General features: G+C 36.7%; 1 protein-coding gene across 8 annotated transcripts in view; it reads left to right on the forward strand.

Annotated features, from left to right (window-relative positions):
- DLG2 (discs large MAGUK scaffold protein 2) overlaps positions 1-14,000 on the forward strand; it is a 999,038-nt gene that overhangs the window by 790,987 nt on the left and 194,051 nt on the right. For all 8 annotated transcript variants that reach the window (XM_018071067.2, XM_025894987.2, XM_018071060.1 and 5 more), the window contains one exon: positions 1,197-1,299. In XM_018071067.2, coding sequence (XP_017926556.1) covers positions 1,197-1,299 — 103 coding nt within the window. The remainder of the gene's footprint in view (positions 1-1,196; positions 1,300-14,000) is intronic.

The following is a 14,000-nucleotide window of genomic DNA, read 5'->3' on the forward strand; positions in this document are numbered from 1 at the left end:
TGTTTTCAATATAGGCTTAGCCATCTTCTGACAGTAGTTGATAGATACGAATAGTTGCAATATTTTGGGTCTTGTGTTTTGATGTGTTTGCCTGTTAAATCTTTGGAATGGTTTGCTTTCCTTCCTTGACCTTTATTTCCTTTCTTTTTTTCTTTTCTTGAACAAACAGAAATGGATTTCTGTCCTGCTGAGTTTGTCACATGTCAAAAGTTTCCTGTTCTTCACTAAAATGTTATGAAGCGGAAACCTGTAGAAGTGAGAGGAAGGACAGATAAATACATAAATAAATAAATACATAAATAAATAAAGGAAATCTCACACACTTCAGTATAGCCAGACAGTAACATTCTCACTGGAAAGCAAGATTCAAGTTATTGGAGCAGTTAATAATTCTGTATATGAATTCTATCTCTTCCTTGGGATACTACCGACAAAACATATAACATCACAAATACAAATCAGAGTTCTGAAACTGCACCCGAGTTTTAGGGGTGTATTACCTACTTCGTTCTACTTTGTTCCACTTCCATTGTTTATGCAGCAAAAAATTATTAGGAAAACAGAACCCTATGGAAAGATCTGTGAATGTTAAACAGGCAGTTTTGGGGAAGCTGTATCTGATAACTTTATTGCTCTCATGTGCAAGATATGAGGATATTGCTAGGCAATAGTAGGAGCAGTTGCATTAACAGAAAATAGTAGGTGGCGTTTTTGCTCTGAAAGTTCTCCAACCAGCAGCTTTTGTAAGACAAGCTCTATATACCTCCAGGTTTCCCTGATGCTACTGACTGGGCTTGCAGAGTTTGGCTGAAGGAGCGATTTCCTTGCTCGCAGTATTCCACAGTGCCCTTCAAGCACCATGGAAAATTTATCTTTTGATATTGTATGTTAAATGATATTGATTGATGAAGAGATAACAAAAAATATTAACTCAGTGGAGCAGGAAACCCCCAAAAATAGTGGTCAAAGAATATGCATGGATAACCATAGTCAAACTATGATGTGTATGGTAGTAGTGCATATCTTCATGGGCAGTCATAGGTAATATCCTCTCAGCGTTTGTGATTTTGTACTTTTGCTGTTGCATCTGGGCAATCTGGCCTTTACATCTGCTAGATATTTACAGAAAAAACCCACTTCTGTCTTTCTGTCTAATGTTGAACTACTCAGAGCTGTTTTTTTCCTTGCATCTGTAGGTGAATGGTATTGATCTTCGAGGTGCTACCCACGAGCAGGCTGCAGCTGCGCTCAAAGGAGCCGGGCAGACGGTAACAATCATAGCACAATACCAGCCAGAGGGTAAGTAAAATAACAGACTTAAAGACATATGGTAAAAGAGAAATACTTTGAAGCCACTCATTTAACAGGATGAGGCTGTTGTAGAGAGTGAGTTTCCCAGCTATCATCAGCAATCGTCTGGAATGAAAATTAATGTGACAATTCTATCTAAAGGAAATAGAATTATTTTTGTCACAGACTTGGCTTTTAGAAGTATTTTATGCAACTATAAGAGCTATCTTTAAATGTGGATATAATAAGACAATAATCAACACTTGTTAATCATTATATTCTCGTTAGTGCTTATTTTATGTTCTCTTCTATTCTCCTCCTGGAGACAGGTAGTGCAAAAGATAGTTTAAGAAAGAACAGAAACACAAGGTAACAGGACATTAATTCTAATCTGACTGAAGCAAAAGATAAATGCTTCCTGCAGAATGTAGAGAGCTTCCCACTATTACTTTTGGATGACAGTTTCCTTGTACCTTCAGGGCAATTATATCTGGATAACAAGTACTTATTAGAGAAAATGACAGCTTTCTAAATAAAAGCATCAACAGGAAATTGAGCAAAATGTCAGTTATTTAAGGTGGGATGTATCTCATCCAAATTTTCCTGTCTAATATTTAGCTTTCTAGTGATTAAGCTAGTTTTAGTGGAAAGAAGTAGTCACTGATTAATTTGGAGTCCAGAATTAAAGGGCAGAACTCCTTCTTGCTGTCCATAAGCAGTGACTCAAATGACTATCTGAGGTTCTCAAGGAATTTGTGAGATGAATATTACTTTCTGATGGGAACTAAAGATGGTTTTCCTTTGCAGTCATTGTTACTTTGGAAGTCTTGCCAGATTAATTCAGCAAGTACAAGTGTCTGTGAAAACTTGCTGGCATCGTGTTATCGGTTTTCAGTAAAAAATTCTAGCTCAATTCACAAGTCCTGCTATGACCTGTTAACATAAGCTGTTGATTCTACCTGATTGTGCCCACCCTAGGACACATGTAGGCCTCAGGTGAAACAATAGCTCTAATAACCTGCTCATCGAGTCAGGTTTCTTTCAGGAAAGATGAATTAGTACTGCCAGAATTTATCCCATATAATACTTTCTTTTGTTTCTCTGGATCGTGATGATAGCACACAATGAGAAAAACAGCTGCTATTTTAGTCAAATGTAAAATTGTGCTTTGGATCTGGAATCGAGTATCCATTTATTAGTTTATCTGCACTTGAGTCACCAAACAGAATAAATTAGACAATACTAAGAAATGCACAGATAAGAGCAAATGAAATTTAAAGTGTCTATCTTTATTTAAATAAATTGAACATATTAATACCAAAATACTTAAGTAACAATCAGAGTTATTTCAAAGAAAAAGTATTGAAAAGCAATTCCATTACAGATAGCTATCGGCACTGGATTCTGAATGAACCATGTTCCTATTAGTTCCGGCAGTCTTGTTTGCTGTCTGGTGATTTTATACTGCAATTATCACCATGGTGTCTGAGTACTTGCAGCTATCACTGGCATTTCACAGTTGTTCTATGATATTGTTAATACACAAAAAAGTACAGTGCTTGACAGCTTTTCCCCATTATAATTGAACTTTTAGTAGACATACTTTTACCCTACATTTTAGAAGCTTTATACTGTGTCAGATTCAGTTTTGGTGAACATGCAATTCAAATGATGCTGATGAAATCCATCAACTATTATGTTGCATATTTATTCCATTTTTCCTCTGACATTCCTCCATTCACCAAAAACCCTGTTGAGGGCAGACTAGTCCCGACTGCCTGATTTCTTGTTAGTAAAGCAAAGCCAGTTTTCTGTTTCAGCCAAATAGCTCAAAACACATAGAGTGAAGCTTGTGAAGAACAGGGCCCAAAAGTTAACCTTTTTACAGTAAATGATGGAATCTTTAAAGGTAGTGACAGTATACTCAGTAGTTGTCCACATGTGTTATCTTACTGCTGAAGTATTTAATTTTAATGTGAGGTGCTGGTTAATGCAAACTGTATAAATCAGATGTGAAATTAATATCTTTTTATTAAAAAGTCCCTAACAGTAAAAAAAAAGATGAATCAATTTCTAAATAATTATTTAAGTAACCCTCACAGAGAATTATTTAGGGATTTATAGGTCACACCAAAAGACAAACACACTTCATAAAAGGATAAATATTTCTTTTATTCTAAAGGTGTTGCAGAACTCCTTTTGTCCTTTCTTTGAAATTTATACCCAATTTTGTATTTACAGTATCTCGTCTTTTTGCATATATTGGAACATTGTCATAAAATAGAGTCTTAAAATTGTACACCTTTGCTTCCCACAGGGGCTTCTCACTTTAAAACACTTCTAAAACTTATAAAATACATAAGCGAAGTAGGCCTGTAGCTTGATTCTTCCATTTTCACACTGGAAGGTCTGAGCTGTTGTTACTACAGCTTCAGGTTTTTTGGGGACATCCAAGAATAGCCACTACAAATATTACCAGTACATTTTTTTATCTTTTCCAGATTATTTCCAGCCTTTAGATGTTGTTGCAAACAAAAACTTTCAATGAAACCTTTAGCTATTGATATTTCAGGTATTAAGTGATGATGATATAAGTGCCAGTCTATACTCTAAGCCAGCCTATGTTTAGTAATTAAAATTGTGAGTAGAAAAAGCTTATGCTCCAGTAATTTTGCTTTTGTGCAGTAAAGAAAAGCTTACAGCACATTTGTCTTGGCACTTTCTCCAAAACTAAATATCATGCTATGCTGTGGAAAGAAAATTAGGTAAATAGCATAGAAACAACTTTCAAAGTTTAAATGTCCCTTTCCTGTTTCTAACAGAAGTTCATCTAAGCCTCGTATGATCTCCCCTCACATTTATATGTAGAGATTTCACAGCAAATCTCATGAGAATGGTAACTCCTGCAAAAAAACCCCTAGTGCTTGCCATCAAATAGATTTTCCCCTCGATATTATGGCACTTCGTTTTCTCATCCTATCTGTAATACACACATGCAGAGATGAGCTCAGATTAGACAGAATAGCATCACATTTTTTAAAAATGCTGTCAGACCTGTGGTTGCTGATGGTGCTCAGCTGAACCATGGTGCCTGTCCCTCAGAACAAAATAGTCTTGGTGAAAATTCTGTAAAAGAGCACAGATACTGTGAACAAAGAGAGAATAAAAGATACAAGAGGTGATTTCATGCGAAGGAGTGGAAATAAACGGGATAGTATAAAAAATGAAGAACCAGCTCCTCAGTTCTTTTGCTCTTCAGTCTCTGTTTTCCTCATTTACACTCACAACCTTTGTTTCCCTCATATCTCTGAGAAATAGAAGAGAAAACAGAAGTATGAAAATCCCAACAGAAATGCGAATTCCATGAACAAAATTATGGAAAGAATATTAAGAGCAAGAAGAAAACAAATCACAAAAAAATTAAAAAATCAGAACTCAGTAGTATGTATTTAGGAAAAGCAGCCATAACTCTGGGCTTTTTGAGTGATTCCTTACTTTTATTTTAAAAATGGAAAATAACTTGCGTGCTGTATATTATGTACACATGTACTGTGTGAATGGAGATCAAGTAAAGTTAAGCATGATGATCTCTTAATTTTCATTGTGGATATAGTTCATATGGAGGTTTAGGGATATACTCAGTCTACACTAACTAGCCCTTGCAGGCTTGAGAAAGATAACCTTTTATATCCACACAAAGCTCAGATCTTCCGCACATGGTTGATATTAAGTTAAACAGAATTTGAGGACCAAAAGCTACTTAGAACAGAAATAGAATAGGAACCTATCATTTATGTTTAGCTTTGCACTCCAAATTTTAATATTCTTGGAAGCATTTTAACTTTTCTTCCAGCTTAGCAACTCTCAGATCTCTTTTAAAACATGTACAGATATGAAGCCAGTACAAAATAAAAACTTGAGCCTGGAAAATAGTCTTAGGGTGGAACAGTGTGTCCCTAATAAAAAAATTAAGTAGAAATTAAAATTGGAATATATATATCACACAGGGAAACACATTTTACACTTCTGAGTTTTTATTCAGAACATATTTTGATTTTAATGGCAATAGTTGTAAATTATAGTCCAGCATGGAAGGAGTTAAGAAAAAAAACCATTTTGTCAGTTAAAATGAAATATATTTTTCAAGGAAAGTGAACTTTAGTTGAAATAGTGACAACTTGTCCTGAAAGACACAGCTTTCGATTGGAGCAGACAGAATACTGAAGCTGCTAAAAAGCTTTATTTTAGTCTCAAATGTTGACATTCCTTCCCCCCTGCAGCAGCGTGAAAGGGTAAAGTGTAGCCCTAAGGTTTTTGCAAAATGTTCTGTGCCAGTGGTCTGCAAGCTGAGCTGTGCTGCATTGCAGTACCTCTGCAGCTATTGCCTCGCCACAGTCCCTGGAAAATTGTTAAACTGATTAGAAGTTTCATGTGCTTTAAATCTTTCAAGTGAGCCAATTAACTAGCTCTCTAACTAGCTTGCATACAGGAAAAACATTCATTGATTAGAGTTTGATTAGTGCATCTGACACTGAAGAGGTTAAAAAGTTATTACAGTGAGAGAGTTTCTGCTTTATCACTTTTTGAGTTAGCTGCTGCTTGGTGGCTGTGCTCTGTGTCTGTCATGAGGTGAGTAGCTGAGCTTTAGCTACAGGAAGAGTATGAGAGGGAGAGACACTGTGATAGGCAGTGTCTGTCCTTTCAGGCATTAGCTAAGGAAATTTTTTGAAGAGCTGCACCTAAACATCTGATAGCTGTGATGCTAAATTCACTCTTTAGTACTTTTGCTCCTGAATCTGCGAGGCTCCAAAGTGCATTGGAACAGACCTAACTTTCATAAGCAGCCCCAGCTTTTATGAAAGCATACTCCTTGTCTTACACATTTGTCTGACCTGCAGATGCATGAGATCTGCTCTTTTGAAAATATCAGACAAAAAATCCAGGGGTCACTTTTGCAGGTCTCTGTAGTCATAGATAATTTTTAGCTCTTTCCCCCTTTTCATTCCCTGTTCCTGCCTCAAAATACAAACACTTGTCTCCTGTTTTGGTGCAACAGTTACATAAATTCCTGATTCAGACATTTAACCTTTCCAGGTGCTGTGGGGATTAAGAAGATAGAAAAAATATGGAGAGAATAAAAAAATGTATTTATTCATCTTTATCTAGATTACTTCTATTCTTTGAAATGTGAACAGTCATGTTAAAGGTGCCTTTCCCCAACTGTTGAAAATCAATGTAGCTTAATTACTTGGATAAAGTTGCATTACAGCAGTTGACTTTCATCTGGAAGCCACTGTATCCAATTGTCAAAGAATGCGAGATATTAGGGTTACATTTCAGGCATGTATATTAAAGAACATTGGAACGGCCAAGCTGGATCTGACCAAAGGCCCATATGCTGAGGACCCAGTTTCCACCAGTAGCCAGCAGGTTAGGGAGAGGAGAAAGAACAGGACAACCACATAGGTGCTTGCACTACATACTGTCCTACTGACCAGGTGGGGTGAAAAATCCTCTTCTTGTCCTCAGGTGGAAAATACCACTGCTATAAAGATTAACAAAAGCAAAAAAACGTTAGAGGTATGTTTTGTAGATTTTCCTGTTGAAGTTCAGTGAGCTAATTTTGTTGAGAATCTTGGTCCGTTTTTTTAAATTAGAAAAAATTGAGAAAGATGGAGTAATATAAACAAGCAAGCTCAACATTATGGTAATATATTGTTTCCCCTTGTATTCAAACCTTTTTTTTTACTTAATACCACAAGAGAAAAAGCATCATTCCAAAACAGAGATTTTTTTATTTCAGATCCTGATTTATTGATAACAGATGATAATAGTTTATAATACACCAAAGTTCTCCTATACAGGAGATAAGGATTCCTTCAAATAGCAGTATTAAAGGCTGCTTTTTTTACCCCTCTTTTTACTGTGGCATCTCTAGCTCTACTGTTTCCTTATTTACCCATGAAGCTTTTTAAGGAGTTACAGAATAGTAAATTGTTTTCTCTAGCTGATGAAATGCCAGGCCTATACCTCCCATACTTGTCCTAGATAAGATTGCTTAGAGCCTCCATCCAACCTGGCCTTGAATGTTTCCAGGGATCGTATGACAGATGATGCTGTCAAAATTAGTCTCCTTATAATTTAAACATATTTTGCTTCGACAAAAATGCCGGAATTCACTTAGCAAGGAATTACCTCTTTTTTGCAGAGATTTCTATGTACATTAAGATGTTTAACAGGGCTGTGTGACTGCAATGCACAACTTCATGTAATGTACCAAATGATATTTGTGTGTTCAAAACTAATACGTGGCAATTAAACTAATCCTTGAGTGTTCCAAGTTATGTCAGCACTTAATATACAGGGTTAAGTGTTGAGATTGGTATTTGCTGCATTTCTTTCCATCTAGTAAATACAACTTTGCTACCCTCAGGAAAACGCAGCAGTGCCAAGATAGCACCCACTTGTGTGGCCATGTAAGATCTTTACCTTAGGTGTAGTTTTTTTGCCTCTGGTTGCTGCATACTATTTAGAATATACTGCTTTTATTTTTACATTGTTGGAACAAAGTCTTTAAGTTTATAATCTCATTGCAAGTTTCATGCTATCTTTACTTCAAGTAAAAAGCCCTAAAGCATATTTAAAATGAAGAGGATGGTTTAAAAGTCTCCCTGATCCACTTTCAAATTATTTTCTCACATCACAGCATTTCTGCTTGCATGAGTTGTCCTTGCCACGGCTTCCACTCTTCTGCAGATTAACTCTAGTCCCCAAGTGACTCTGCCTGTGTTCATGGGCACTTCCCTAGCACAGATAGATATTTTTGGGGCTCTTCAGATGCCACAGCTGAAGAAGCACCGGGGATTACAAATTTTTTTGTAAAGTCAAGCCTTTGTAGGCTTCTCCTAAGACACAAAAGGTTACATTTTAATTCCTCTGTTAAATTTTAAGATAATGTTCCCAGTAGAGTTACACAGTGTAATCCATACAACACTGAGTATTTTATAAAAAGCAGAATTCTAATCTTTTTTTTTTCAAATGTCAAAAAATGTCACTATGCATGAAACAAGTTTTGGACATATTTTCTTAATATTTTTATGCAGATTCATTTGTGTTTAATGTAGTCATCCCTGTCTGCTAGATTGTATTTTCTGTTTCCTTACAGACTCCAGAGCTTTCTCATTTCCCATTTTCATGAATGTTTCAGTTTAACTGCTGATTTTTTCATTCAGTCGTATTTGGCTCTTGTTTCTATCAACAGGCTTTAAGTTTCCTGAACAGTATATTCTTCATTAAAGAATATACAGTTGTCAAAGTCAACTGTAGGAAACTGCAGGGAAGCATGATTTCCTTTAAAAATCCATCTTTTCTTCTTTTCATTTTTAATGTGAAAACATGAAGTTTTGTGGTTGGGTTTTTTTTTCCTGTAGTTCTTTCATTAAGTTTCCTTTATAGTACAGGTTTAGGTTTTGTTGTTCATATGCAGCCTTCTGTGCTTAGTTATATTTATATACACACGGGAGAAGTGTATCTGTTAAATCCTCATGATGGAGCTTATGAACTACTTTTCTTTGACAATATATTAATTAAAGTTTAGTATTTTCCACTTTTTGCTCTTTTATTAGGGTAATCGTAAATAAGTCTTATTGAGAATTCAAATAAGGAGTTGATTTTCTTTTGGCAACAGCTGTTATGTTTGCAGCTGCTAATTTAGCTGTTATATATGGGCTGCAATTTCTTCCCACTTTTCTTCCTTGTTTTAGAGTTCACTAACATGAAATCCCTTTCCCCTGTGGTTTTGCCCTTCCCTGGCAGCTTTTTCAGAAAATAAGACCTTCTTTCAATGGCAAAGACATGTATGGATTTGTGTCCTGGCCTTTTTGAAAGGGGTATGCTTCTGAGTGAGCAGTGGGGAGCCCAGGGATAATTCACTTTAGAACCAGCATGAGAGAAAATCTCGGCATTATTTCTGAACCCATTTCAGTGGTTCTTTTCTCAATCTCATTCTTCTTTCAATTTCTTATTGTGCCTTTCAGCTGGAAAAAAAATGCATTTCATGAAAATGAAGTTTTGTGTTTACTTCCAATTTTTACTTTCTAAGCAATAAATTTTACCGATACTTTTGCTATTTCAATTCTTTCATGGTGACATCATTTCATATATCATATGACTTGAGAAGCTCATGTTTATTTCTATCTATTTATTTTAAAATGTATTCTCTTTTTCTTCTTATTGACTTTTGCACTTTGCAAAGACAAAGTTTATTAGTCGTTTTGCTTTTTAGTTACCTTCAGTGTCAAATTTTTTCCCTTCTTTTCTTACAGTTAATATGTCTGTTCTATCTCATTGCTACTGCCTGTCCTAGTCTTCGTAGTGTCTTACACAACTTCAACGTTAGAGACTGTTATGGTATCTAGTAACTGTCTCTGGGTGATTGGTCTAGTAAAGATGCTGAAGACTCTCCACAAAAATAATTTTTATCCAAACAACTTAAAATGTTTTATTATATTAGAATTCAGAAATCCACTAGAAACCTGCTTTTCTCTGCCTTCAGGTGAATTACTTCATATAGAGGCAACTGAAAATACAAAATAGTTCATTACCTGGATGAGATTCCACAATATAGTCAATATTACCAATGTTCATGTGCTTAAACTAATAACAAAATATAGGTTCTGTATGATCCCTGTGTGTTCAGCTTATTTTCCTGGTGTTTCCTGGAGAGCTACTCTTGAATCTGTTGAAGAGAAAAAAATTAAGTAGTCTAACTTTCAAATCTATCCTGTAAGTTGAAGGTGCATTTGCATCAGTGTTTAATTAAAAAGAGAAAAATTGAAGAGAGAATTTCTGGTGTCATGTTCTCTGCTTGCAAAACTTCAGCAAGGGAGAAAGAGCAGCAATAGGAAATAGTGGTGAGGCTCTGGCACAAGTTGCTCAGAGCCATCTGAGGCACCATCCCTGGAAGTGTTCAAGGCCAGGTTGTATGGGGCCCTGGGCAGCCTGATCTAGTGGAAGGTGTCCCTGCCCATGGCAGAGTGGTTGGAACTAGACGGTCTTTAAGGTCCTTTCCAACCCAAACGTTTCTGTGATTCTGTGGTTGATTCTATGATACAAAGAGGTGAAGGTTTCCCAAAGGATGTGGAGATTGTCGCCTGCTTCTGAAAATCTCATGCTGAGGAAAGACAGCAAGTCTGACAGAAAGTGACAGGTGTTATGGCAGCATTGCTAAGTATCACAGGAGACAACAGCATATCAGGGATTTTCTTGCCCCGGTGCTGTGGCTGCTGTCAGCACAAAATTCTCAGTGAGTGTTAGGGATCGTCTTTCATGATTTGTATTTTAAAAGTTTATAGTTCTTGACACATACGGGGGCTTTCTTTTAATTATATTACAGAGCTAGGTAAATACAAACAAAAAAAAAGTAATTTTTTTTTCACTAGATGTGGCCTTTGGCTAAGCTGCTTGCCCGAGGTCTCTCAGGTGAGAGATGTAATTCTCTCTGAGGTCATTCAGCCTTTGCTGATGAGTCTCTTCTCACCAGCTATAGAGGGAACATCAATTACTGACTTAGACTGGATGGACAAAGTTAAGGCAAGGTGAATTGACCTCCTGTGGTGTCCCTGGGAAGGAGCTCCTAGAAAGTGATATGCAGATAGGAAATGTCTTTCCTCAGCTCAACAAGTGAACCACTAATGAAGTCAGAATTGAGCTCTGTATCACTGGCCAACAGTTTCTCTCTGCAATAATTCTTGAGGCAAGTTAGTGCAGTCATTAGTTTGAGGGAGGGAGAGAAAAATGGGAAAAATCACAAACAACCTAAACTTGTGATTCCAGTAGAAAAGTAACAAATAAGAGTTTCAAGGCAAGATAGGAAATTGCAAGATAATTATTTATTTGTAACTTGAATTCTAGATAATTGGTTGGTTGATTTGAATTTATTACCTATGGGTGAGAATGATGGCAGAATGTGATAAATTAAATATAAAGCATGCGCTATTTAAATAGAAAAAAAGAGGTAGAGGGAAGATCTACACAGGTGTTCCTAAGAGCTGTGCTTGCATGCACAGCTTTTTTAAGGATTTCACTTACAACAGTGAATAATTGCCCTGCTCTGTGTGCCTTCTTAACTCCGATTCTGCCTGCTGAGAGTAGTAATATCTTTAGTGAAAGTAAAAATACTGATTTGAGGTGCACTTAACGGATAGGTGACCATGGCATTATTAAGAACAGAAATGCTATTGAGTAGACTTGTATGCATGCTCACATACACACATATACACACAGCCATTGGAAACTGGGGATCCACGGGGTCAGATTTCAAGATCTGCGTGGGGTCCCTGCAAGAGATTTCATCACAGCTGTCATATGCCACACATTCTTAGATTGTAAGTGCATGTGAAGGGTAAGTAAGAAGTTAAACAGCATCAGATCACACGCTAAGCTGTGCCTGAGATAAAACTATTTTTCAGCAAGTCAATTCAATGCCTCTGAAGGTCTTTACTACTGAGCTACTTCTACAATAAATTCCCCTATTTCCATTATCCTGATCTATGTCATTCTTACATTACTTCCTTTTCAAGGCTGTTAAGATGGCAGTTGACAAAAGAAATAAGAATCAGATTTAGACTTCATTGTCAATCTCAATACTTCACTGCAGACTTATTAAAAATACTTAATTAACTGCAGAGTCATTGAAAGAATGCCATATGTCATGTCAGCTTAAAAAAACCCCTATTTTCAATACTAATTTTGAGTAAGGGAACCTTTACATGATAGAAAAATGCACTAAAGTTACAATGTATCTTTGATTTTATCCTCTCATGCCTATAATAGATAAATTAGAGAATTAAGTGAAAGCTGAAATAAATAGAATTTTTTTAATTAAATATTAACCACAGTTCATGTGAAGTGTTTAAAGATGTTACTTTATTTATCTACGAAGTTAAAATTTCCATATATTTTTATCTGAGAATTCATCTTCTTTTAGAAGCTCTGGTATCTTGAAGAGAAGTCATTTTCTCCCCTGGTTTCAGGCTTGAAGATGGTTTCAGCAATATCATGGTCAATGTTTTCCAAGCCAGGTGCTCAAAATTAAGCTCTGAAATAGAAATATCCTGATTTGAGTTATGTGACTGATCATTCCTCATAAAATTCAGTATAATCGTATTTTGTAGCTTAAGCATGGACTTAGAAGTCTGGCATAGGTCACCTTTCAGCAAAGTTTGTTATTAGATATCTCAAAGTACTTTCTAGTGACTTTCTAATTCCCTTTGCAATTTTCAAAGGAAACATCTGAGACTAACTCAAGCAACAACTCCTTTTAGCAGTTATAAAATTAAGTGCCAAAAATAATTATTATAAGCACATTTGCTTTTAAATGACTTACACAGAAAAATTCAGAATTCTGCAAAAAATTCAGATTTTCCAAACTTTGAACAACATTTCTATTAAGTATAATTGTTGCTTCAGTGCTGTTTTGTGCCTAAATACACAAAGAAATGTGTAACAAGCATATTATAACTTAGGTTACTTTAGAATCAGTTAAATACCTATGCCTCCTAGACAAGAATTTACCATTTTCTTGGAGAGTCTCAGAGTACAGGGTTTTGTTGCTGTTGTTTTGTTTGTGTTTTTCCCCGCAGTAAATCTAGATCCTTACACTGGGCCCCCAAAACTTGTGTAAAACTCATCAGTTGCTTTTGCAAACCATGCTACGCAGCGTTACAGGATATCTTTATGTGATGATAAACTACACGATTATAGATCAGGCTAGGTCTTGCCTTGTGCATATTGGGGTCCATCCCAACCAGAACTTTATAAACCCACAAGGATCACCAAGTCCAACTCCTGACCCTGCACAGAACAGCCTCAGGAATCACACCATGTGCATGAAAATGTTGTCCAAATGCTTCTTGAACCCTGTCAGGCTTGATGCTGTGACCACTTCCCTGGGGAGCCTGTTCCAGTGCCCAGTCACCCTCTGGGTAAAGAACCTTTTCCTAATAGCCAACCTAACCCCCCCGACACAGCTTCAGGCAATTCGCTTGGGTCCTGTAACTAATTACACGAAAGAAGTCAGTGCTTGCCCCTCCGCTTCCCCTCATGAGGAAGCTTTAGACTGCTGTGTTAATAGGGATATGTATCTTGTTTCCATGTAGACATATATAGCACTTATGCACATCCCAGAGTCCTCATGTATTTGCAGTGCCATGCCTGAGTCTTCCTTCTCTCTTGTTCTAAGTGTGGACAGCATGCAAATGGCAGTGACTGAGAATGATTGCCAAAAAACTATTTTTTGAGTTTGCTTTAGCACCACTCTGGGCACCAACACCTCATTGCAATCTACAACTTCCTTGTAAGGGGAAGAGGAGGGCCAGACACTGATCTCTTCTCTCTGGTGACCAATGACAGGACCCAAGGAAATGACCTGAAGTTGTGTCAGGGGACGTTTAGGTTGGATGTTAGGAAAAGGTTCTTCACCCAGAGGATGAACTGGAACAGGCACTGGAACAGGCTCCCCAGGGAAGTGATCACAACACCAAGCCTGACAGAGTTCAAGAAGCATTTGGATGATACTCTCAGGCACAGAGTGTGACTCTTGGGGATGGTCCTGTGCAGGGCCAAGAGTTTGATTTGATGATCCTTGTGGGTCCCTTCTAACTCAGCATATTCTGTGATTCTATGAACCAAAAATTATACGAAAATGTGTC

This window comes from Manacus vitellinus, unplaced genomic scaffold, assembly GCF_001715985.3.
Source record: "Manacus vitellinus isolate BGI_N305 unplaced genomic scaffold, ASM171598v3 scaffold_2_pilon, whole genome shotgun sequence".
In the NCBI taxonomy this organism is placed as follows: domain Eukaryota; kingdom Metazoa; phylum Chordata; class Aves; order Passeriformes; family Pipridae; genus Manacus; species Manacus vitellinus.